This window comes from Scyliorhinus torazame, chromosome 1 (assembly GCF_047496885.1).
Source record: "Scyliorhinus torazame isolate Kashiwa2021f chromosome 1, sScyTor2.1, whole genome shotgun sequence".
NCBI classification, from domain to species: Eukaryota; Metazoa; Chordata; class Chondrichthyes; order Carcharhiniformes; family Scyliorhinidae; genus Scyliorhinus; species Scyliorhinus torazame.
In genome coordinates this window covers 288,098,342-288,124,886 of record NC_092707.1, presented here as the reverse complement: position 1 = coordinate 288,124,886, position 26,545 = coordinate 288,098,342, and the positions used below count along the sequence as shown (strand labels likewise).

General features: G+C 50.6%; 1 protein-coding gene across 1 annotated transcript in view; it reads right to left on the bottom strand.

The window, feature by feature from the left end:
- abch1 (ATP-binding cassette, sub-family H, member 1) overlaps positions 1 to 26,545 on the bottom strand; it is an 88,169-nt gene that overhangs the window by 8,525 nt on the left and 53,099 nt on the right. The window contains exons 13-17 of the mRNA XM_072507123.1: positions 10,412 to 10,461; positions 10,251 to 10,307; positions 8,889 to 8,959; positions 3,815 to 3,903; positions 902 to 1,005 (exon numbers count right to left, since the gene is read on the bottom strand). Of these exons, the coding sequence (XP_072363224.1) occupies positions 902 to 1,005; positions 3,815 to 3,903; positions 8,889 to 8,959; positions 10,251 to 10,307; positions 10,412 to 10,461 (371 nt within the window). The remainder of the gene's footprint in view (positions 1 to 901; positions 1,006 to 3,814; positions 3,904 to 8,888; positions 8,960 to 10,250; positions 10,308 to 10,411; positions 10,462 to 26,545) is intronic.

Sequence of the window (26,545 nt, the reverse complement as noted above, 5' to 3'; positions counted from 1 at the left end):
CAATCAGGGCTAATTGAACAAAGCAACAGTGCTTAAAAGAGCGACTGGTTCTGAAATCTGCTACGTTCAGATATTGTTTGGTAATAATTTGGAAATAAAAACTAGTGCTTTTGAATTTGTGCAGCATTAGTGTCGTCAGTGGAATATCTCTGTTCGAAGTTGGTAACATTAAATAAATGTATTCTCGAGGGGTTTCACCTGATGCGAAAGTGGGAGCGGATCCGTTTTTCCGGCTCTACTCATCATCTTTTCATAATTTCTACTCCTCATCCCACTGCTGAGGTTCAAGCCTGTCAGATAGCTCAGTGGCAGTCTAGGGTGGTAGGGGGCCAGCAAGGCCTCCTTTAATACCCCCAGCACCCCAATAGGTCTGCCCAAGCGCCACAGCTTTGACCACAGGCTGTCCTAAAGTGGAGTTCCCCCTCCATTAGGATTACGTGGCAGCTGTGACCACACTTATTGTACTTTTTGTTGAAGTCCTCAGAATGTGCTTCCACCTTGTTCACTCTCTCCTTCCTACACCAGCAGGGTCTACCTATCCCAGATACCAGTGGATCTGCCAGCCTCACAGAGGCGTATTGGACAGCAGTCCTAGAGGTGGCCTGTCATTTGGCAGCCTCTGGTCAAGCTTCCCAAGAGGTTGGCCCTCAGGAACCACCTAAGCTGGGTCCTTAAAAATGATCCCATCCTTACTTCAAAACTCATGTGGTAAAGATTCTGAACATTGTTCAGATGTCTGGACCCTTCAATAAACATGAGCTAGTGGCAGGCTTATCTTTAACTGCCTGACCATGGAATTTATGCCAATAATACACAACCAAACTAAAGTTTTTTTCAGATTGTGGGCAGACTCTTCAATACCTTCCCATTTGAAACTTTTGCAGGAAAGTACAGAACTGACCTTGAAAACGAGAAATGTAAAGATGAGTAACAATGCTGTCTGTATAGTCATGGTCAGCAGGTGGAAGACGGCATGAGCCAATATTATCTCCAGGGAACTAACACCTGAATAAAAGCAATGAATAAAGAGGTAGACAAAAATATTTATGCAGAGTTAATACAAAACAAACAATAAACCTGGAATAGGACAAACTTTTACTTCATAAAATATGTTTTTTTTCTTCATAAACTTTGAGTACCCAATTCATTTTTTCCAATTAAGGGACAATTTAGAGTGGCCAATCCACCTATCCTACGCAACTTTGGATTGTGGGGGTGAAACCCACACAAACACAGGGAGAATGTGCAAACTCCACACGGATAGTGACGTAAAGCCAGAATTGAACCTGGGACCTCGGCACCGTGAGGCAGCAGTGCTAACCACTGCGCCACCCTAAACCCATAAAATACACACAGAATGATGAGTATCCAGTAAACATTTCAAACCTGTTTTTTACCTGTACTCACTCGTCATGCTCTCAAATTCTATGATACAAACATTATCGACACCACTTCCTTCAAAAGTGATAAATGTTCTTTGAAAATTATGCGTGGGATTCTCCGTCCTGCTGTACCTATTTTTTGGTGCGGCGCGACCCCACCGACAGCGGGATTCTCCATTCCGGCAGTCGGCCAATGGGGTTTCCCATTGTGGACATCCACACGCCATTGGGAAATCAGTGGGCATGCCTCTGCTGCCGGTGAAACGGAGGATCCAGCCCTGTAACTATTGTAGGACCGTCAATACGATGCAAGGTAGGTTGAGGTAACAGCAATTAAAGGCTTTATTGAGCAAACTTGTTCCCCAGCAGCTCGGTTACAGAATGCAGCTGCTGGGGGAAATCCGGGTTCTTATACCGGCATTTCTGGGTGGAGCCCAGTAGGCGGCAGATCCTATCAGGACCCGGTATCCATCTACCAATAGCCTGTCGGCATCGTGGTGTACCGTATTACCCCTAATACATACCACCACAACTATATTGTCAAGAATACTTACAGGCCGGGATTCTCCAATCCCACAGCCAAGTTCTGACTCCGGCATGAAAGGTGGTGCCAACCACTCCGGCGTCAATGGTCCCCAATAATCAGGAATGCTCCCCTTCCTAGGGGGCTAGTCGGCGCTGGAGTGGCCATTGCAGCTCCAGCTAGCGTGGAACAGCCGGCGGGGGTTCACGCATGCGCGGAACAGCCAGTGTGATTCCGTGCATGCGCGTGGGTTCTCGTCATCGCGCCGGCACTGGGCAATATGGCAACAGGGGCCCGGCACGGAGGAACATAGGCCCCTGCAGAACCAGCCCGCCCGCCGATCGGTAGGCCCCGATCGTGGACCAGGCCACCGTGGAGGCCCCCCGGGGTCGGATCCCCCCGCTCCCCCTCCAGGACGGCCCCCGCAGACTCACCTACCAGGTAACGCCGTGCGGGACCTGAGTAACCCACGCCGGCGGGACTCGGCCAAACCTGCTGGCCACTCGGCCCGTCGGGGCCCGGCATATTGCCGGGGGGGGCTGCTTTCAACGGCCCCCGACAGGCGCGGCGACGATCCCGCGGGCACTCGAGAATCGATGCCGGAGAATCGGGGCGGGATTCTCGCGTCCCCCGGAGATTCTCCGACCCGACGCGGGGCCGGAGAATCCCGGCCACAAGCTCCCACTGAAGTTCAAGTTGTTAGTTTTAAAAAAAATTTAGAGTACCCAATTCACTTTTTTCCAATTAAGGGGCAATTTAGCGTGGCCAATCCACCTACCCTGCACATCTTTGGGTTGTGGGGGCGAAACCCACCCAAACACGGGGTGAATGTGCAAACTCCACACGGACAGTGACCCAGAGCCAGGATCGAACCTGGGGCCTCGGCGCCGTGAGGCAGCAGGGCTAACCCGCTGCGCCACCGTGCTGCCCTTGTTCAAGGTGTTAGTTGGTGTCCATGAAAATACTTGGAAAAGATTGATGACAAGAAAATACCTTCAGGGACATCGTTGAACTGTAAACGTGGATTGTTTAAAGCAGAATGGATTGTGTGGACACAAGCTGTAGCTATGGGCCAATTTGTTCTGACTGAATTTAGAAGATATGGTATTGCAACTTACACCTCATCACCCTGGAGCCTTTTCATTGCCCAGTTTGAGAGAGTGGACATATTTCTATATATTTTCTAATGAGAGTGTTTGTTGTGATGTCTGCAACACCCACCTACTTTACTGCAGAGGGCCTAGTCAACATGCAGACCCCTGTACTGCGTCACCCTCAAACTACTAATCAAGCAGCACTGGGCAGCACAGTAGCAGAGTGGTTAGCACAGTGGCTTCACAGCTCCAGGGTCGCAGGATCAATTCCCGGCTTGGGTCATTGTCTGGAGTCTGCATGGGTTTCCTCTGGGTGCTCCAGTTTCCTCCCGCAGTCTAAAGTTGTACAGGTAAGGTGGACTTGCCATGCTAAATTGCCCTTGGTGTCCAAAAAGGTTAGGTGGGGTTACTGGGATGGGGTGGAGGCCTTGGCTTAAGTGGGGTGCTCTTTCCAAGGGTTTCCAAGGGCCAGTACAGACTCAATGGGCTGAATAGCCTCCTTCTGCACTGTAAATTCTATGATAAGCAGCACGATGATTATTCAAATATGCATATGTTAGTGAAATGACAACACAACCAATTTGATGTCTGTTTTATAAGAATCATATATAAAGTGTACAATAGTCAGAGCCATGTCACTCGAAAGGTGCTCAATATGATTTCTCTGTGAACGATGACATTGTCATAGATTATTACGATCAGATTTTTTCAGCCAGTGGTTTTGATGAACGATGTAATTTGAGGATTCACAATGAATGGTTTTTGTTTTCTTAAGAGGTTAATTTAATTTGTCACGTTAATCATGTCACACAAACCTGCTATCCAGCATCTGTCCAGTAAACCTTCCCTTCGCTCTATTACAAATGAGAGTGCAGTCAAACCGACAGCCAAGAAGAAAGCAATGCTGTGAAGATGTAAATTAGTCCTTTGTTATAATCACATTATGGATGTTTATTTGAATATGTTCGATACATCAGTTAATGAGAGCAGTGATAATGTCACACTGACACACTGGCCAGTAAGGAGCTGGCCATCAGGCAGGACGCTTGCGATCTGATCTTGTATCTTGATGTGGCAGTGAGAGGAGCATCAAACAAGTGGGGGTATCAGTGAAAGGAGCATCAGTGAGAGGAGTGTGGGGGTTTCAGTGAGAGGAGCAAGGGGTGGGGTGGGCTGGGCATATCAGAGTGAGGATCGTCGGGGGGGGGGGTTACAGTGAGAGGAGCACGGGGGTGTGTGTGTGTGGGGTGGGGATATCAGTGTGAGGAGCGTCGGGGGGGTTTCAGTGAGAGGAGCACGGGGGTGGGGTGGGGATATCAGAGTGAGGAGCGTCGGGAGGGTTTCAGTGAGAGGAGCACGGGGGTGGGGTGGGGATATCAGAGAGAGGAGCGTCGGGGGGAGGGTTTCAGTGAGAGGAGCACGGGGGTGGGGTGGGGATATCAGTGTGAGGAGCGTCGGGGGGGGTTTCAGTGAGAGGAGCACGGGGGTGGGGATATCAGTGTGTGAGGAGCGTCGGGGGGGTTTCAGTGAGAGGAGCACGGGGGTGGGGTGGGGATATCAGAATGAGGAGCGTCGGGGGGGGTTTCAGTGAGAGGAGCACGGGGGTGGGGTGGGGATATCAGTGTGAGGAGCGTCGGGGGATTTCAGTGAGAGGAGCACGGGGGGGGGGGGGGGATATCAGAGTGAGGAGCGTCGGGTGGGGGTGTCAGTGAGAGGAGGAGCACGGGGGCGGGGTGGGGATATCAGAGTGAGGAGCGTCGGGGGGGGGGGGGGTTTCAGTGAGAGGAGCACGGGGGTGGGGATATCAGTGTGAGGAGCGTCGGGGGGGTTTCAGTGAGAGGAGCACGGGGGTGGGGTAGTGATATCAGTGTGAGGAACGTCGGGGGGTTCCAGTGAGAGGAGCACGGGGATGGGGATATCAGTGTGAGGAGCGTCGGGGGGGGGGGTTCAGTGAGAGGAGCACGGGGGTGGGGTGGGGATATCAGTGTGAGGAGCGTCGGGGGGTTTCAGTGAGAGGAGCACGGGGGTGGGGTGGGGATATCAGAGTGAGGAGCGTCGGGGGGGTTTCAGTGAGAGGAGCACGGGGGTGGGGTGGGGATATCAGAGTGAGGAGCGTCGGGGGGTTTCAGTGAGAGGAGCACGGGGGTGGGGTGGGGATATCAGTGTGAGGAGCGTCGGGGGGGTTTCAGTGAGAGGAGCACGGGGGTGGGGATATCAGTGTGAGGAGCGTCGGGGGGTTTCAGTGAGAGGAGCACGGGGGTGGGGATATCAGTGTGAGGAGCGTCGGGGGGGTTTCAGTCAGAGGAGCACGGGGGTGGGGTGGGGATATCAGTGTGAGGAGCGTCGGTGGGGTTTCAGTGAGAGGAGCACGGGGGTGGGGGTGGGTATATCAGTGTGAGGAGCGTCGGGGGGTTTCAGTGAGAGGAGCGTCGGGGGTGGAATCAGAGAAAGAGCGTTGCAGGGGTGGGGGTATCAGAGAGAGAGAGCATCGCGGGGGTATCAGTGAGAGAGAGAGAGAGAGAGAGTGCCTGGGGGTGGGGGTAACAGTGAGAGGAGCATCGGGGGTGGGGTGGGGTGGGGTGGGGATATGAGAATGAGGAGCGTCGGGGGGGGGGGGGGGTTTCAGTGAGAGGAGCGTCAGGGGTGGGGATATCAGTGTGAGGAGCGTCGGGGGGGTTTCAGTGAGAGGAGCACGGGGGTGGGGGTGGGGATATCAGAGTGAGGAGCGTCGGGGGGGTTTCAGTGAGAGGAGCACGGGGGTGGGGATATCAGTGTGAGGAGCATCGGGGGGGTTTCAGTGAGAGGAGCACGGGGGTGGGGGTGGGGATATCAGAGTGAGGAGCGTCGGGGGGGTTTCAGTGAGAGGAGCACGGGGGTGGGGATATCAGTGTGAGGAGCATCGGGGGGGTTTCAGTGAGAGGAGCACGGGGGTGGGGGTGGGGATATCAGAGTGAGGAGCATCGGGGGGGTTTCAGTGAGAGGAGCACGGGGGGGGGTGGGGATATCAGTGTGAGGAGCGTCGGGGGGGTTTCAGTGAGAGGAGCACGGGGGGGGGGTGGGGATATCAGTGTGAGGAGCGTCGGGGGGATTTCAGTGAGAGGAGCACGGGGGGGGGGTGGGGATATCAGAGTGAGGAGCGTCGGGGGGGTTTCAGTGAGAGGAGCACGGGGGTGGGGTGGGGATATCAGAGTGAGGAGCGTCGGGGGGGTTTCAGTGAGAGGAGCACGGGGGTGGGGGTGGGGATATCAGTGTGAGGAGCGTCGGGGGGGTTTCAGTGAGAGGAGCATGGGGGTGGGGTGGGGATATCAGAGTGAGGAGCGTCGGGGGGGTTTCAGTGAGAGGAGCACGGGGGTGGGGATATCAGAGTGAGGAGCGTCGGGGGGATTTCAGTGAGAGGAGCACGGGGGGGGGGATATCAGAGTGAGGAGCGTCGGGGGGGTTTCAGTGAGAGGAGCACGGGGGTGGGGTGGGGATATCAGAGTGAGGAGCGTCGGGGGGGGGGGTTTCAGTGAGAGGAGCACGGGAGTGGGGTGGGGATATCAGAGTGAGGAGCATCGGGGGGGTTTCAGTGAGAGGAGCACGGGGGTGGGGTGGGGATATCAGTGTGAGGAGCGTCGGGGGGGGGGTTTCAGTGAGAGGAGCACGGGGGTGGGGATATCAGAATGAGGAGCGTTGGGGGGGGGGTTTCAGTGAGTGGAGCACGGGGGTGGGGTGGGGATATCAGTGTGAGGAGCGTCGGGGGGGGTTTCAGTGAGAGGAGCACGGGGGTGGGGATATCAGTGTGAGGAGCGTCGGGGGGGTTTCAGTGAGAGGAGCACGGGGGTGGGGATATCAGTGTGAGGAGCGTCGGGGGGGTTTCAGTGAGAGGAGCACGGGGGTGGGGATATCAGTGTGAGGAGCGTCGGGGGTGGAAACAAAGAAAGAGCGTTGCAGGGGTGGGGATATCAGTGTGAGGAGCGTCGGGGGGGTTTCAGTGAGAGGAGCACGGGGGTGGGGATATCAGTGTGAGGAGCGTCGGGGGGGTTTCAGTGAGAGGAGCACGGGGGTGGGGATATCAGTGTGAGGAGCGTCGGGGGTGGAAACAAAGAAAGAGCATTGCAGGGGTGGGGATATCAGAGAGAGAGCATCGCGGGGGTATCAGTGAGAGAGAGAGAGAGAGAGAGTGCCTGGGGGTGGGGGTAACAGTGAGAGGAGCATCGGGGGGTTGGGTTATTAGTAATAAGTGTATCTGGACAGAAAGAATGTAATGCCGACACAAAACGTAAGTGAAGCATTTCTATTGCACACAGTAGCCAAAAAATAAAAAACGCATAACAAATCTGAACTTTAATGTGCATAATAGATAAAGATTTTCCTTTTGTTTCCTAATACAAAATGCCTGCACCTGTGAAAGCATTTGCAACCTTAACAGATGCAATCAGGTATTAGATTAATTAAATTGTTATTTTATTGATGGATTTGCAACAAGTTTATTATTGCTGATTCTCATTCAGAATGCTAAATGTTATGGAATCATGGGAAATACAATCTAATTTGGCAGCATTGTAACAGTAAGCTGCGCTGTATCAATAGTACTGTAACTATTACGATCCTGGACCAGACTTCAACAGTTGCTAGGATACCGGACAGAATCACAATATTTAATTTAATTTGTAAGACTGAGGAAAGGATACTTTGCACCAGGAGTGACTCCACGCACAAATAGGGATATGGTCTATTTAAACAAACTTTAATGACTAACACAGTATTACTAACTTTAACACCATAAAAAGACAACTAGCTTTCAATTACCTGTCAAACAATGAAGCAATCCTAACTGCTATCTTTATCTCCATTCAAACAAAACCCATCTCAGGTCAAAATCCATATTTAAATACACTTCGCAGAGTCAGGAATACTTGCTGTAAAGAGGTGTCTTGGTTAAACCACTTGAAGAAAGAAAGCTCCTTCAGGAACCAGCTGGAGGTTCTTGCCTGAGTCAAACTATTGGTTAATCTGCCAGTCTCTCCAGAAACTGCTGTTCTATTCACAGTCAGATCTTTAACTGAGCTCTACTGAGAGCACAGCTTCCTGTTTGGTCACATCTCAATCTAAAACTCAAACTCCAGAAACTGCTTCAGCCCAAATCAACTGCAAGCTGTACTGTATTGATAACATTGTAACCATAAACTGTATTGTATCAATAACATTGCAACTGTATCAATAACATTGTTTTAAACAAAAAGAGTACCTTATTATTTTTTTCCAATTAAGGAGCAATTTAGCATGGCTAATCCACCTAACCTGCACATCTTTGGGTTGTGGGGGTGAAACCCACGCAGACATGGGGAGAATGTGCAAATCGATAACATTGCAATTGTAAGCTGTACTGTATCAATAACATTGTAACTGTAAGCTCTACTGTATTGATAACACCAACTGTAAGCTGTACTGTATCGATAACATTGTAACTGTACCAACATTATAACTGTAATTTGTAGTGTATCATTAACACTAACTGTAAGCTGTACTGTATCAATATCATTTTAACTGTAAGCTGTACTGTATCGAGAATGGAGGGTCTGTGGAATTCATTGCCACAGAGGGCGGTGGAGGCCGGGACGTTGAGTGTCTTTAAGACAGAAGTTGATAAATTCTTGATTTCTCGAGGAATTAAGGGCTATGGAGAGAGAGCGGGTAAATGGAGTTGAAATCAGCCATGATTGAATGGTGGAGTGGACTCGATGGGCTGAATGGCCTTACTTCCGCTCCTATGTCTTATGGTCTTATGGATAACATTGTATCGGTCAGCTGTACTGTCAATGCCATTGTAACAGTAAGCTGTACTGTGTCGCTAACACTAACTGTAAGCTGTACACATTGATAACATTGATATTTTTTACACATCACCTTAGGATTATTCCCGGAGTAATGAACATTGTAAAATCCAAATGTTTATTCCCATAAATTGGCTCTTCAATCTATTAGAAAAAAATATTGTTATTGAAAGCAGAATTATTTGAAATCTTATATCACCTCACAACCTCATATTAAACTCTTAGCATCAAATCTATTGTATTTTAAAACTCCCCAAGTAATGGATGTACTCTACTGGCTTCAGAAAAACTTCCCATCTCCAACGGGGATATTATCATATCACAAAACTTTTAAATGTTGGTAAGGAGTACAAATTGTATAAAGGATTACTATCATAATGAGATCTCTCTCTCAATAGGATATCTGAACATGGTTGATATTTGAAGCTGGAGCTGTCCTAATGGTGCAGTGGGTAGGTTAAGATATAGAATGATGTGGAGCTGCCGGCGTTGGACTGGGGTGAGCACAATACGAAGTCTTACAACACCAGGTTAAAGTCCAACAGGTTTGTTTCGATGTCACTAGCTTTCGGAGCGCTGCTCCTTCCCCAGGTGAATGAAGAGGTATGTTGCAGAAACAAATATGTAGACAAATTCAAAGCTGCCAGACAATGCTTGGAATGCGAGCATTAGCAGGTGATTAAATCTTTGCAGATCCAGAGATGGGGTAACCCCAGGTTAAAGAGGTGTGAATTGTGTCAAGCCAGGACAGTTGGTAGGATTTTGCAGGCCAGATGGTGGGGGATGAATGTAATGCGACATGAATCCCAGGTCCCGGTGTGCGGAACTTGGCTGTAAGTTTCTGCTCGGCGATTCTGCGTTGTCGCGGGTCCTGAAGGCCGCCTTGGAGAACGCTTACCCGGAGATCAGAGGCTGAATGCCCTTGATTGCTGAAGTGTTCCCCGACTGGAAGGGAACATTCCTGCCTCCAGTCCGTTCATTCGGACATCGCGCGACAATCACCAGGCAGGAATACAGACTCTTAACTGCCCTTTGAAATATCCGAGCAAACCACTCAGTTGTACGGCAATTAGGGATGGGCAACAAATTCTGTTCCTGCCAGCGCCGTCCACATCACATGAAGGAATTTTTTAAAAAAGTTTGCATGTGAGCAAATTACAGGCAATATTGATTCAATCACCGACACCTCTCTCCCCACTTCCAATTCAGGTCAATGGATACGAAATTCTGTTTAAAGGATAACACAAAATCTTTAGATATTGATAAAAATATGAAATTCACATCACAGGAAGTGGAGTAGAATCAAATAATTGGAAAAATTCTGAATACTGAGCATACATTATTCATCTTGATTTGTAACCTGTTTCTGTGACATGCTCACTTTGGGCTTAGTTAAGTGAAGGAAGCATTCCGATTGGGAAATTGTTTTATTTACCTTTATTGGAAGTGAAGATAAGTATGCAAATTTTCCCAGGACGTCCTGAACGAAACCCTATGATGAAAGATTCAGGCAGACAAATTTAGAGTGTGCTAAATGAGTCAGGCTAGATGGTGAAAGATCAGAAAACCTTCAGTGATAGTTCTTTGAAAAAATACCTTCAATGCTTCTTGTAGCTTGAGTTGGATGGTGATTACAATTTCTGGATCTAAGAGTAATTTAGAACGTCAACATATCACTTCCATCTCATCACAAGAAACCATAACTGCTTTCACAAACTATTAGTAGAAAATTATTAAAATAATATTACACATTTCATCTTTTAATCAACTGACAGTTTTCAAAACTTGCATTTACATAGTGCTTTTAACACGCTAAAACATCTCAATAGTTCCTCACAAGAGCAATACATTCAACACCGAGTTACAGAAGAGGATCAAAGGCTTGGTCAATGAGCTACTATGTTTTAAGGAGGAAAGAGAAGTGGAGTGAGCTGGAGGTAAATCCAGAGTTTAGGGCCCAGGTAGATGAAGGCACGGCAGAGCGATTAAAATCGAGGATGCTCAGGAGATCGGCATTGGAGGAGCACAAAGATCTCGGAGGTTTGTAGTGGGGGAGGAGATCACAAGGATAGCAACTCCTGATACTCTTCACTACGCCATTGGACCCTAAACTCTGGGGTTCTCTCGCTAAACTTTTCCACCTCTCTATCTCCTTCTCATTGCAAACGCTTCTTAAAAAACTTACCTCACCTGTCCTTGGGCAGGATTTCCTGGCCCCTCTGCAGCATGTTTCCTTGCAGCACGGCAATGGGATCTTCCAGTCCCGCTGAATTCTGTGGTGTTTTGTATGGCTTGCCCACCCCGCCACCGGCGGACCCGCTGTGAGGGGGACTGGAAGATCCCACTGGCCATAAGGGCCAGAAATTCTGCTCAATATTTCCTCATGTGACTCAGTGGCACGTTTTGTCATGGGTGGCATAGTGGCACAGTGGTTAGCACTGCTGCCTACGGTGCTGAGGACTCGACCCCGGGTCACTGACCATGTGGAGTTTGCACATTCACCCAGTGTCTGTGTGGCTTTCACCCTCACAACTCAAAAAGACGTGCAGGGTGAATGGATTGGCCACGCTAAATTGTCCCTTAAATTGTAAAAAAAAAAAAATTGGTTGCACAAAATAATTGTCAAAACATCTTGGGATGTGTTGCACCATTAAAGCTGCTGTAAACCAGGGAACTGCTTTTATTGCAATGCTCAGACGCACTAACGCATCCCCAACAATTCAAAATTACTCCTTTACCATTACATTGATGACCATTTTGGTGCCACTTCATGCTCTCGTCTGGACCTGGGAAAATTCATCAACTTCGCTTCCAGTTTCCACCCCTCCATCACTTTCACCTGGTCCATCTCAGACCCTTCCCTTCCCTTTCTGTCTCCATATCCGGCAAAAGACTATCTACTAATATCCACTACAAGCCCACTAACTCCCACAGCTATCTGGACTGCAGCTCTTCGCACCCTACACCCTGTAAGGACTCCATCCCTTTCTCTCAGTTCCTTCGCCTCCGTTGCATTTGTTCTGATGATGCCACTTTCCAAAATAGTGCTTCGAAAATGTGTTCGCACTTTCTCAACCGTGATTTCCCACCCACAGATGTTGACAGGGTCCTCAACAATGTGTGGTCATCTCCCACGCCACTACCCTCGCCCCCTCCACTCCCTCCCAGAACAAGGATAGAGTTCCCCTCGTTCTCACATTTCACCCCAGCAGCCTCCGTATGCAAAGCATAATCCTCCGCCATTTACGCCAACTCCAGCGTGATGCCACCACCAAACACGTCTTCCCTTCACTCCCTCTGTCAGCATTCCGCAGAGACCGTTCCCTCCGAGACAATCTAGTTCACTCCTCCACCATACCCAACTCCTCTCCCATCACCCATGGCACCTGCCCACGCAGAAGGTGTAACACTTTCCCCTTTACCTCTTCCATGCTTAACATCCCAGGTCCAAAACATACATTCCAGGTTAAGCAGTGTTTCACTTGCACCTCATCCAATTTGGTCTATTGCATTTGCTGCTCCCAATGTCGTCTCCTCTATATCGGAGTGACCAAACGCAGACTGGGTGATCGCTTTGCTGAGCACCTTCGGTCTGTGCGCATTCAGGATCCTGACCTTCCCATTTTAACACACTACCCTGCTCCCATCCCCACATGTCTGTTCTTGGCCTGCTGCAGTGTTCGAGTGAAACTCAATGCAAACTGGAGGAACAACATCTCGGGCGAAATTCTCCCCCAACGGCGGGATGCCCGCCGACTGGCGCCAAAGCCGGCGCCAATCAGACGGGCATCGCGCCGGCAAAAAGGTGCGGAAGTCTCCGCATCTTTGGCGGCCTAGCCCCAACATTGAGGGGCTAGGCCGACGCCGGAGGGATTTCCGCCCCGCCAGCTGGCGGAAATGGCGTTTGTTGCCCCGCCAGCTGGCGCGGAAATGCGGCGCATGCGCGGGAGCTTCAGCGGCCGCTGTCAGTTTCCCAGCGCATGCGCGTCAGTGGCCGCTGTCAGTTTCCCGCGCATGCGCAGTGGGGAGAGTCTCTTCCGCCTCCGCCATGGTGGAGGCCGTAGCGGAGGCGGAAGGGAAAGAGTGCCCCCACGGCACAGGCCCGCCCGCGGATCGGTGGGCCCCGATCGCGGGCCAGGCCACCGTGGGGGCACCCCCCAGGGTCAGATCGCCCCGCGCCCCCCCCCCCCCAGGACCCCGGAGCCCGCCCACGCCGCCTGGTCCCGCCGGTAAATACCAGGTTTGATTTACGTTGGCGGGACAGGCAATTCCTGGGCGGGACTTCGGCCCATACGGGCCGGAGAATCCAGCGGGGGGTCCCGCCAACCGGCGCGGCCGGATTCCCGCCCCCGCCCAATCTCCGGGAGCGGAGACTTCGGCGGGGGCGGTGGCGGGATTCACGGCGGCCAACGGCCATTCTCCGACCCGGCGGGGGGTCGGAGAATGACGCCCCTCATCTCCCAGTCAGGCACGCTACAGCCTTCCTGTCTCAACATCGAATTCAACAACTTCAGATGATTAGCTCTACCCTACCCCGACCTATTTGTTTTCATCCCATTTCATTTTAACTGCTTTTAAATAATTTCTTTCCCCCGTGTGCTGCCCCTGGTCGAGTGTGATGTTGCCTCCCACTGTGTTTAAGCACAGTGTCCATGCATCAAGGTGTGATTGGAGAAGGCTGCTCCACGTCAGATGTGCATTTGGGGACACACCTAGAGGTAGTGGTGTTGCTAGAAGGGCAAAGCACATCGAGGATCAGTGACGGCACCGGGGGAGGGGAGGAGACAGCACCATCGGGAGGGTGGGGAATTGTAAAACACAATAAACACCTGTGTACACAACTAGTATGTTGCCTCTGTCACTTTCTTCCTCAATGCGGGCTGACCTCCGAACCCTTGGCACATCTCACTAGGCATCCCCCCTCCCTGTGGCACTCACCCACCCTCAGGCCATGAACATGTCTGCGGAGCTGGGTGTTCGGATGTTGACTATTGCCTGTGTGATGTTGCCTCCTGCAGTGTTTAAGCACAGTGTCCATGCACCAAGGTGTGATTGGGATGCTAGGCAATGACTCCCACATGCTAAGTGGCCCACCCACCCACAGGAATCCACATGTTGTGTGAAGAGCTCCCTTAACCACGATAGCCAATTCCCCATCAGCAATAGGCTCAACCGCACGGCCAGAAGCCTCGGCAGTCGGTGGGTGATCAGTGGGGCAGACGGGCAGGGACAAGGGTTGCCCCAGTAACGGGGACACATGATCCAGGGGTTACCATGGTGGTGCTGCACGCAATTGCCCCCCCCAGCGCCCCCACCCCCCCCCCACCCCGCGGAGGGTTCCTCCATCCCCAGCTAAGGTCCCCACACCCCATTGAGCACTGGGGTCCCAAGTTCAACACCCCTGGGCTCTTTGTGAACAAAGATGGCTACTCGCCTCTTGTGCTCCCCACAGAAGCCCTACCGCCAGGCTCACGTTTTGAAAAGGAGTACTAATTGGCGCCAGCGTGACAACTTGCTGGGGAGGTCACTGAATGACGGGAGGCCGTTGGATATGGGGTCACTCTTGCTAATTGTATGGAAATGGGGCTTGTGGTGACAATTGGTTCCTCGCCACGCTGCAGCGAGATCCCGATTTCGCCTACGGGAGCGGGCTGGTTGCATTGCAAACGGTATGGCGCTTGTCATGGTTCTCGTTTTCCACTTCTCCCGCTATTCGCCAGCCTCGTTACGCTTGAGCGAATGCATAACGAGGCCGGAGAATCGTGCCCTAAATCTCGGCTTGGGATTGGAGACAGCGGGAACGGCGGAACCCTGGTTGGTTCCATGAATGCCAGTATGAATCATCTCAAAGTGTCTCCAGAAGATGAATGTCTGAGTAAACACAGCAGATATTCTGCCCTAACAGCTTGTTCTACTGTGAAGAAACACTGAATGATCCATCATTAGCACTAACTTATAACAGTATTGCTAACTCTCTCTGACTATTGCAGAGTCTGAGGCAGCTACAGATTGTGCCAGTCTGACTGCATCCATTGGGAGAGTGCTGCAACCATAGAGCCAAAGCTTCTTTGAGGAAACACTCAGATCTGGGGAGGAGGTTCAGTGGAAGGAAAATATAAGATGAGCTCCACATCTGTTTGTGTGTTGACTGGAGCCAGAGCTCAGTGGAATACTGAAGGTCATTAAAAAATGCAAAGCAGGACTTCCAGTGGCATCCAGGAGCTGAGCGGTCACATGAAGGGTGGCTTTCGTCAAACTTTGGCTACGGCATTTTAACCCCAACATAAGGGCACCAAATGTACCGATAATCCCCAAGTTTATACCCCCATTGACCGCACAGCCTAGAAGGATGGGAAAGAACCAACCACCCAGCCGAAAAGCCAGTAGAGACGAGGGGAGGGAAACCTCAGCCTCAGAGCAGGGAACCACACATGGAGGCACAGAGCCAGCGAGGGCCGACCCCGCAGAGCTCCTAGCGCAGACCCAGGCACTAATGGACAAGTGAAGTGCTTTGCCACCTCCGAGCTCCAAAGACATAGGGAGGAAATGAGAAGAGACCTCCTGGCAGCCATCGAGATAGCAGTGGAAGCCACGATGCCTGCCATGAGGGAGGCAATAGGTAAACATGGAGGGGAGGCTCGAGGCCCAGGAGATGATGACAAGGACCTCGAAAATGCCGCCACGGACCAAGGGGACCGGATTGCGGCACTCGAGGCAGCGAGTCTGGTCAAAACTCAGAAGGGACTGGAGGGTAAAGTCGACGACCAGGAGAATCAATCGTGGCGACAGAATCTGAGAATCGTGGGGCTGCCAGAGGGAACGGAAGGGAAAAGCCCCACAGAATACATAGCAGCTGGGCAACATGGTGGGCGCAGTGGTCTGCTTTATCACGCCGTCGAGGACCTGGGTTCAAACCCGGCCCTGGATCACTGTCTGTGGGGAGTTTGCACATTCTCCCCATCTTGAATGGCCCATGAGTAAGGGCAGGCCAGACGAATAGGGCCAGGCGCACAGGGTGAATATGGTTGATCCCACAAGGGAGCAAGGCAGCACGGAACGTAAGGGGCCTCAACGAGCCAGTGAAGAGAGCCAGAGTCCTCACCCATCTCAAGACTCTGAGGGTGGGCATAGCCTTCCTACAGGAGACACATTTAAGAGAGAGGGACTGACTGCGGGTATGGAAGGGCTGGATCACGTTTCGACAGCAGGACAAGGGGGGTAGCTGTACTAATTTTAAAAAAAAATTTAGAGTACCCAATTCATTTTTTACAATAAAGGGGCAATTTAGCGTGGCTAACCCACCTACCCTGCACACCTTTTGGGTTGTGGGGGGGTGAAACCCACGCAAACATGGGGAGAAAGTGCAAACTGCACACGGTCAGTGACCCAGAGCCAGGATCGAACCTGGGACCTCAGCGCCGTGAGCCTGCAGTGCTACCACTGAGCCCCCGTGCTGCCCGTAGCTGTACTAATTAACAGGTCAGATTCAGCCCCGATGACGAACACAGTGACAGACCCAGGAGGGTGATTCGTGATGGTCAGAGTGACCCTGGAAGGGGCCCTAGTAGTCTTGGTAAATACATACGACCTGAACTTGGATGATGCAGAATTTGTCAAGAAAACAATGGCTGACATCCCAGACCTAGACACCCACCGACTTATCACGGGCAGTGTGGGGTGGGGGCTTGGGGGGGGGGACGACTTTAATGGTGTACAGGACTCGACATTGCACAGATCCAATCCCAGGACAGGAATCATGTCAGGTATGGCATGAGAATAGAACGCCTGTCTGGAGCAGATGAGGGCAGTAGAGCCAGTGGGTTCATTCACCTGAGAGAAAGATAACTCTCCTTTCTCTCCCACGTGCACAAGGCCTACTCACACACAGGGCGCAATCCACCGGCTGTGTTGTGCTCTCCCTTGAGGGCGTTACGGCTGCTGAATGCCGGGAGAGCCCTCTCGCGGGCTTCCCGACAGTCTTCATGCCTCACGGGATTCACCCGAGTTCCTCAAGGCATCGGACTGCGAACCCACTAAACGGCGCGTGCCGAACCTCTTTTAAACCGGCTTCGGTGAATTTACCCAGCATCCACCGGCCTCCCTTGGTTTTCCGGCCTCCCGCCTCCCCAGTGAGGCTGCAGTGGACCACACACGTGGACCAGGCAGAATGGCACCTGGGGAGGGGTCTCCCGGGCCATCAGAGACCCCTGCATGGTCAGAGGCAGTGGAGGATGGCCCTCTGGCCCGCCTGCATAACAAGAGCATCTTGGGACTGCCCAGTTGGCACCGCCATTCTGGCACTACCAAGGTGTCTAGATGGCACTGCCGAGCTGGCAGGAGCACAGTCCGGGTGCCAGGGTAGGAGAGCAAGGGTGCCAAGGGTCAGTGGCCGAGGGAGGCCATGCTCATGAAAAGAGGGGGTGCTGTGAGGGGGCTTGGGGGGCCTGAAGATGGGAGCCTCTAGTGTCTCCATAGTGGGGTGTCCTCACTTGGGGAGTATGGGATAGTTCCCATGTTTGTGTGGGGGGGATGATATTGCCCATTGGTGGGGGGCTTGGGGGACCCACAAGCTCACTTAGAGATTGGGGCACCCTTCAAAAATAGCGGCCCGATCTCGGAGTTCAGCTCCCTAGTGCTAAAAACAACTCCAAGGCCCAATTCTCCCCAAAATTAGTTTGTGGCAGGAGTTTCCCCACCAGCTCTGCCGCTATTCAATGACACTGAGTCACTTTTTTGGGCCCTGGGGAGTTTCACGCCGGTTTAGCTCACACTTAGAATTTTCCTTCTAGGGTCCCCACCCATCACTCACCCAACCTTGCAAAGGCCCTTACTTACCTGCCCTGCACTCCCCCACCCTTCAAACCCACCCTTCACCCTCATTTTATGGGAATGCTCCCTTCGCTCTCGGCCCTTGGCGGTGCCAGTGCCAAGGTACCAGGTGGGCAGTGCCAAGGTGCCCACATTCCAGGGGGAAGGGCAGGGAGCCACCCTGCACTTACCCTGACTGCCCAGGGGTCTCCAATGCCCAGGAGACCCCCCGGGTGCTGTTCCGCCTGGTCCACATTTGTGTGGACCATCACTGATCGGCGCCTGGCTGCAACGTCCCTGGGGAGGCCGAAGAATCAAGGGAGGCCGGCGGATCCTGGGCAGGTAGGTCGTAAGTAGGTTTACGACTTCCCCGATATTCCTCGGTCCCACCCATTTGGGGCGGGTTCCCGACTCCGACGTCTTGCAGGGCGTCAAAGAATCCCAGGAGGCGTGGAGCCGGTCGTGAGGCTCGCTGGAGGCCTTTCCCGGTATTATCCGGGTGTGTTGCGCTCAAGCGAGAGAAAAGGCAGGCAAGCAGCGGCTGATCGGGGGTACTCTGCTGGCAGAGAGGGAAAACTGCAGATGGAATTTGGCCTGCTCTCCACTAGGAAGGTAGTCCACCAGCTCTGCTAGGCACGGAGGGCCTTCTACAAACATGGAGACGAGGCCAGCTGTATGCTGGCACATCAGTTGAGAAAAAAGGCAGCCGCACAATAGAGAGCGCAAGTTAGGGACAGAAATGGTAGGATGGTGGAAACCCGAACAAGGTTAATGAGGTCTTTGCAAAATTTGATTTGATTTGTCACATGTACCGAAGTACAGTGAAAAGTATTTTTCTGCGGCCAACGCAACGTATACAGTATGTACATAGTAGACAAAAAGAATAATCGAGTACATTGACAAACAGTGATTGGTTACAGTGCGGAACAAGGGGCCAAACAAAGCAAATACATGAGCAAGAGCAGCATCGGGCGTCGTGAATAGTGTTCTTACAGGGAACAGACCAGTCCGAGGGAGAGTCGTTGAGGAGTCTTGTAGCTGTGGGGAAGGAGCTGTCCCTATGTCTGGATGTGTGGGTCTTCAGACTTCTGTACCTTCTGCCTGATGGGAGGGTCTGGAAGAAGGCAAAACCTGGGTGGGAGGGGTCTCGGATAATGCTGTCTGCCTTCCTGAGGCAGCGAGAGGTGTATACAGAATCAATGTGGGGGAGGCAAGTTTGTGTGATGCGTTGAGCTGAGTTCACCACACTCTGCAGTTTCTTGCGATCTTGGACTGAGCAGTTGCCATACCAGGCTGTGATGCAGCCGGATAGGATGCTCTCTATCGCACATCTGTAGAAGTTTGAGAGAGTCGATGCAGACATGCAAAATTTCTTTAGCTTCCGAGGGCTAATGTTATAACCTGCCTGAATCCTAATGGCTGGGCACTGTTGGTTATCCCCTAACTTTCTTTTTTCTTTCCCCAATGAGAGGGGCAGGGAAATCATTAGCAGTTAAACTTGTATAAATAGAGCTGTCCATGTGGTACCAGTTAGAGTAGGAAGCAGTGATGAATTACTGCTACTGTGCATATATTGTTGAAATTAAAGTTACTTTCTGTTGACTCTACAAACTCAGGCTGAATTCTTCTTGATCCTCACAAAAGCTATACACCGCCGAACCCCGAAGGAGGACTCGGTGATGGAACAGTTCCTCAAAAGACAGGATCTACCGGTGGTGGGGGAGGATGGGAAACAAGGGCTGGAAGCACTGCTTCCAAAATCTTCCCGGTGAACCCCCCAAGAGGGAGAAGCAGAGCTGGAGGAACTGCCATTTAAAAGCAACCCAGGTCACTGTCCATGTGCAGTTTGCACATTCTCCCCGTGTTTGCGTGGGTTTCACCCCCACAGCCCAAAGATGTGCAGGTTAGGTGGATTGGCCATGCTAAATTGCCCCTTAATTGAAAAAGCAAAATAATTGGGTAATTGGAAAAGAAAAATAATTGGGTACTCCAAATTTAAAATAAATAAAAGCAACCCAAATCAAGTTCAGGTACCTGGCGATCCAAGTGGCCCAGACCTGGGCAAGTCTCCAAAGATGGAACCTCTCCAGCCTGATGTAGGAGGTGAAGAGGAACCTGCAAAGATGGGACTCGCTCCCTCTTTCACTGGCTGGAAGGGTACAGATGGTCAAAATTAATGTGCTGCCTAGGTTCCTCCTCGTATTCAGATCACTCCCAATTTTCATCCCCACCAGGGTCGACAAGTTAATCATTGCCTTCATCGGGGTGGGGGTGGGGGGGGGGGTACCTTCTTACAACAAGGGCAACACGTGGGAGGCCTGGCCCGACTGAATCTTCAATTTTACCACTGGGCAGCAAACATGGACAAGGTAAAGGGCTGGCTATGGAACCGGAGTCAGACTGGGTCCGAATGGAGGAGGCCTCCTGTACGGGACTTCTGTCCGAGTGTTTGCCACCACTCCACTCCCGCACCGCTCCACCCCCCCACACACACACCCACACACTCCAGGAGTCCATGGTGGTGGCCATACTAAGGACATGGAACCAGTTCAGGTGCTAGTTCAAGCTTGACGAGATGTCCATGGAAGCCCCGCATTTGCAACAACCATCAGTTCCTACCGGCGAGGATAGACGCCACATTTGGGACGTTGAGGGAGGATAGAGAGACACTGAGAGTAGGGGACATGTACATAGACGACAGACTGGCGACCGTGGGGGAACTCTGAGAGAGGCTCCAACTCCCAAAAGGGAACAAGTTCAGGTACCTGCAGCCACGTGACTTCCTCTGCAAGGAGACAAAAACATTCCCCCAGAGACCCGAAGACATTTGAAATGAAATGAAAATCTCTTATTGTCACAAGTAGGCTTCAAATGAAGTTACTGTGAAAAGCCCCAAGTCGCCACATTCCGGTGCCTGTTTGGGGAGGCTGGTACGGGAATTGAACAGTGCTGCTGGCCAGCCTTGGTCTGCTTTCAAAGCCAGCGATTTAGCCCTGTGCTAAACAGCATTTCTGGCACAATGGTAGGGCTGGACTGGTTAGGGGACAACAAATATGGCTAACTCGATGGACGACTCATAGAAAAGGTCAGGACTCCACTGGACGAGGCCAGATGAAAATGGGAGGAGGAGCTGGGTGTGGAGATAGGGGGAGGACTCTGAATCGAGGCGCTGCACAGGATCAACTCCACCTTCTCCTGCGCTGGGCTAACCCTGATGCAACTCAAGGTGGTGCACAGAACGCACCTCACTAAGACACACACGAGTGAGGTCTTCCCGGAGGTGGAGGATAAGTGCGAGCAGTGTCAGGGGAGCCCGGCCAACCACACCCACATGTTCTGGTCCTGCCCCAGACTCGGAGTTCTGGACAGCCTTTTTTGAAGCTATGAACAGGGTGTGGGGGTCCAAATGGAGCCATGCCCAACTGTGGCGGTGTTCCCAGAGCACCTAGAGGTCTGGACAGGGAAGGGGGCAGATGCCCTAACCTTTACCTCACTGATCTCTAGGCGAAGACTTCAGCTGGACTGAAAGTTGACAGCGCCACCCAGGACCTCCGAGTGGCTCTCAGACTGGGGTTCCTGAAACTAGAAAAAAAAACTCTCGATAAGGGGATCAGAGGAGAGATTCCACGACACGTGGAAGATGTTCACAAACCTCTTCACAGATCTGTTCACAGCCAACAACTAACTGGGGAGAGGGGGCAGGGAACACCTCCTGGATGAAAGCAGATGTAGCAGAGAAGGAATGGGGAGGGAGGCCATTCGCAGGCGGGGACTCAGATCCCTCCCACATGGGCCAAACCGGGAGGGTGAACCAGTCTAACCTCCCCCGAGAACTCGAGGGGGGGGGGAAAACAGGACTTCCCTCCCCAGCAAAACACATATAACTGTAATTATAAATTATAAACTATGTAAAAAGTCCTGGCAATAATTGTAAATACATATGTGAAGTTGGTTGTGTAGCCACCTAAATTGGCCAACTCCCGATTTAAAATGGCGAACGGCAAAGGCTGATGGGAAAGTCAGCCAACACAGACAGAAACCAGCAGGTGCAGGTTTGCTGTGTATTTAACTCTGCAAAAGGCCAGACAGCATCAATACCAGCGACCATCAGCATAACAATGTAGTAGCCATCTACATACTGATGAGCAATCCCCAGGAACAATAAGTAACATTTGGGACACACACAGCAAAGCCAGACTCCCCGGCGCCAGCAGGAGCCAACACAAAGGAGGTGAACAAACACCTCAAGACCGCCCATCGATCAGGGAACCCCTCCAGTCTTGGAGAAATCGAACCAAGCGATTGGGACAAAGTCCAATCACTTGGGACCAGGTACAGGGTCCGCCCCAAAAGGCAGGAAGCCCCTGGAGACAAAAAGAGTTAAGCCCCAAGTTCAAATCGCTCTCTCTTCGTCTTGCCCGGGTCACCCAGCAACACAAAACAACATTGACCGTGACCGGTGCAGTGACCACCGAAAGAAGTAAGTCTTAATTCAAAGCTCGCTACGAGATAGGCGCTCCTAGCTACCAATCCGTACCAACTTTGAATCCCGCAGACTCAGGTCCCGAACGAAAGGCCATTTGTTCCCCTGACCTGGTGGGCCAGTCCAAAGTTTAAGTATAGGCCTGTTAGTTGTAGAAGTAGCTTAGATGTAGAATTTGTGCATGAGTAGTGATTACGGTGTATAATAAATGTGCTTTGATTTGAATCTTACTAATCGGTGTATTGAGTTATTGATCATTACTTGGACTTGAACCTCGTGGCGGTATCATAAAGATACCTGGCGACTCAAGAGCAAAGGTAATTAAACAGAGCAATTGAACCAACCGGAAAGTTAGCAACAGGTGTAACACATATCACTGAATACTAAGTGTCCCAGTGAGAACACTTCTAAAAATCTATAAGATACACACCAATGTAAATAAGATGGAACTGGGACCCCTGTCACATACGCGGGGACAGCCTGTGTTGGTGTTGTTACTGTGTTGGTTATTATTGGGGTTTCTGTATTGTTCTGCAAAGTTTGGATATTAAGTGCAAAATGCCAATAAAAATCTTTTTAAAAAAAGAAGTGCAAAGCAAACACAGATTACATTTCTAGAGAGATAGGTTGTAAAACAGAGGAGCTACGTTAAACTTGTCTGGTACCTTTACTAGACCATACTTAGCCAACAGTGCACAGCATTGTTGAAGATCCAAAATGCTTCACAAGAATGATGCTAAAACTGGGAGGAATAATTAACAGGAAAGATTGGGGTTGTTTTCTCTTGAAAAGAGAAGACTGATAAAGATCTTTGAAATTCTGAAGGGGTTTGATAGGATAGGACTTGGAGAAGATGTTTCCTTTGTTTTGAGGTCCAAAATTATTTTGAGGTCCAGAAATACAAGATTGTCATCAATAAGTCCAATTGGGATTTCAGAAGAAACATCTTTACCCAGAGAACAGTGAGAATGAGGAACTGAACTGGATGTGAGAATGGGGCGTGCAGGATCTTTCTGGATGGATGGATTATGATGGATCAAACAGCCTCAGTCATCTGTATTTAGGTAGTGACCTATAACATGGGGAGCTGGTGAAGCGGTGATGTCTCTGAACTAATAATCCAGAGGGTTAGGCCAATGCTCTGGGTACATGGGTTAAATCTAGAATATGAAGCTAGTTTCAGTAATGATGACCATGAAACCAACATTGATGGTCATAAAATTCACTAATGTCCTTTAGGGAGGAAATATGCCGCCCTGACCTGGTCTGGCCTACGTGTGACTCCAGATCCACAGCATTTTGGTAACTCTTAAATGCCCTCTGAAATGCCCTAGCAAGCCACTCAGTTCAAGGCAATTAGGGATGGGCAATAAATGCTGACCCATCCAGCAATGTCCATACTCCATGAAAGAACTTTTAAAAACAACTGTGGCGTTGGCACAGTCTTGGGGGTCCATCAAGACTTTCCAAGGGTTCTGGGAAATAAAATGGAATTAATAATGAGGTGGGTTGGTGTGAGCTGGGAGGTAGAAGCAGTGTAAAGCAAACATCACATTGAGGAGGGACAGGCTTCACAGTGAGAACCCATCTTACTGATACCTGTGAGTACATGTTTTCTTAAAAGCATTCTTATGCAACACTATGCAATATTATACAAACATAAAAAATAGGGGCAGGAGGAGACCATTCAGCCCCTCAAGCCTACTGTGGCATTCAGTGCCAGTCAGTAAGATCATGGCTAATCTTCCACATCAGCTTCACTCTCCTGCCCAATTCCAATATCCCACAGCGTCCAAAATCTATCAATCTTAGTCTTGAACATATTCAACAACTGGGCATCCACAATCCTTTGGGGTAGAGAATTAAAAATATTCACAATCCTCTGAGCAAAGAAACTCTTCAACTCTAAATAATCACCCTCTTATTCAGATCCTGTTACCCCATGTTCTCGATTCCTCAGCCAATGAGTATATTAGAAATATTATCATTAACTAATCCATTTTAAAATGGGTCTTTCCAGAGTCAGGCCTCCCACTCCTCCCAACAACTACCCTGAAAGAAAATTGCTCAAAATGTCAATGAGGAGGGCAGCACGATGGCGCAGTGGTTAACACTGCTGATCGAATCCACTAACCGGGCCAGGTCCTCCAGACTCTTCCTCCCATTGCTGGGTGAACTTCTCGTTCAGGAAGCTCACCAGCTGGTCCATCGACCACCGAGCCGACAGGGTTGCACTCTGCTCCTCCCCCATCTCCATGTGCATTGCAGGCGCCGCACCAACTCCAACCGACTGCTTCCCTCTTTTCCGGCTGATTGTGGCCCTCCGCTCCATACACCTGAGGGTCAATCTCTTCCTCTCACTCTCCAGCACCTTTTTTCCGCCTTCCACCTGTTAACCGGTGAAAAGGTCCGAATAAACCGCCACGAGTGGGAGCCACCAAATGTGCGACCACTCACTCCATGGTCGCCACCGGAAATCCCTATTCCTATTTCTTATGGTCTTAATCCTGAGATCACTAGCTCAGAGGTCCTACTTCCTAACTCCGTACATTCTGCTTTTAGGACCTCATCTTTTTTTTAAACCTGTGTCATTTGTACCAATGTGTGCCACGGCCACAGGCTGTTCACTCTCCGCCTCCAGAATGTCCTGTAGTGGCTCCAAGAAATCCTTGACCCCAGCACCAGGGAGGCAACATACCATCCTGGAGTCTTGTTTGTGACCACAGAAACACCCATCTATTGCCCTTATAATTGAATCCCCTATAACGATTGCCTTTCCACACTTCTTACTCTTAGTTTGTGTGGCAGAGCTAACTGTGGTGCAATGAATTTGGCTGCTGGTGCTTTCCCCGGACAGGCCACTACCCCCCAACAATATCCAAAGTGGTATAATCTGTTTAGCAGGGGAATGGCAAGATTTCTGCACTGCCTGCAGAATCCTCTTGCTCTGCCTGGTGGTCACCTACTCCTTTCCTGCCTGTGGAGTCTGAGCCTGCAGTGGACCACCTCTCTAAACGTGTTGTCCACAATACTCTCTGCCTCATGGATGTCCTCAGCCATCGCTCCATCTCAGAAGCCAAAACTTCCAGGAGCTGCAGCTGGAAACACTTCTTGCACGCATGCTGGTCGTGGGCTTGGAAATGTGTCTGGCTTACCACTTACAGCAGGAGCACACCACAGCCTAGAGCTCTCTGGTCATTACTTACCCCTTTAAATTAGACGTTTAGAAAGATACTTAAAATCAAATAATATTATTTAGGGTCCTTCTTCCCTGGTCCTCATTAGTACAGAACATAGCCAAGCGACAAAATGACGAAATACTTACCCTGAATGTCCTCGCCCAATCAGCTGTTTCCACTTCCCTACGTCACCTTTGAATCCTGACATCACCTCAGCAAGCTCAGAACTCCAAGCCAACTCTCCGCTCTCAGTCTCGCTCTTTCGCACACTTTTTTCTCCCAGGCTCTACTCTCTAACCTGATCTTAAGTTGTCTACTAAATTACCTTATTTCACTTTGATTTGATCCAACTTTACTTCCCTATTGCTAGTGTACCTTCCTGAAATTCAAGGAGCTACTTCTTTATAAATAATCCGTTTTTCTAACTAAAGCTATTTAAATGCAATTCCTAAAAGCAGCTTCTCACAAACCAATGAATTTACTGTTTTCCTGAGATTGTTTTTCAAACTCAGCTCTCTGCTTCAGTAGAGCTTTCCCTCACAGGTCTGGCTGTCCTCGCTCCCAGAAGGGGAGTATCTTCACTCCCCCAAGCCGAGTCAAAGGGCTTTAGATTTGACATTGAAATGTAGGGTCATGTCTGCCTACAGTAGGGGCAGCATGGTGATGCAGTGGTTGGCACTGCTGCCTACAGCGCTGAGGACCCGGGTTCGATCTCAGTCCCGGGTTACTGTCCATGTGGGGTTTGTACATATTCCCCGTGTCTGCGTGGGTCTCACCCCCACAACCCAAAAAAGATGTGCAGGTAGGTGGATTGGCTTCACTAAATTGCCCCTTAATTGAAAGAAAAAGAATTGGGTAGTCTAATTTTTTTATTTTTAAATGCCAATGAGGAACTCGACTGATCAATTCATCTAAATATCAAAACTTGCGATTGTGGAATATGGTTAAAAAATATTTTTTTTTTACACTTACCAACAAGTTTTCACCAAGACTAATAGCTCCCTCCAAATAAACCTTCACAATTGTTATTAAGCTACGTTGATCTATGTTTTTGTGTCATGTAGCAAGAAAGATGAATTCATGTCAGGTAAATAGCCACAGTCCACAAGGGGTTACGGGCAGCTGTCTCCATTGGAGACAGACAGGTATGTACACTCTCTCAAAATCAACACATTTGGAACCAAGGTCATGCCCGGTTTCGGGTCAGGCGCTTTGGGCAGTTCGGGCCAATCAAGTTGGATGAGAGTCAAGGGTCACTTG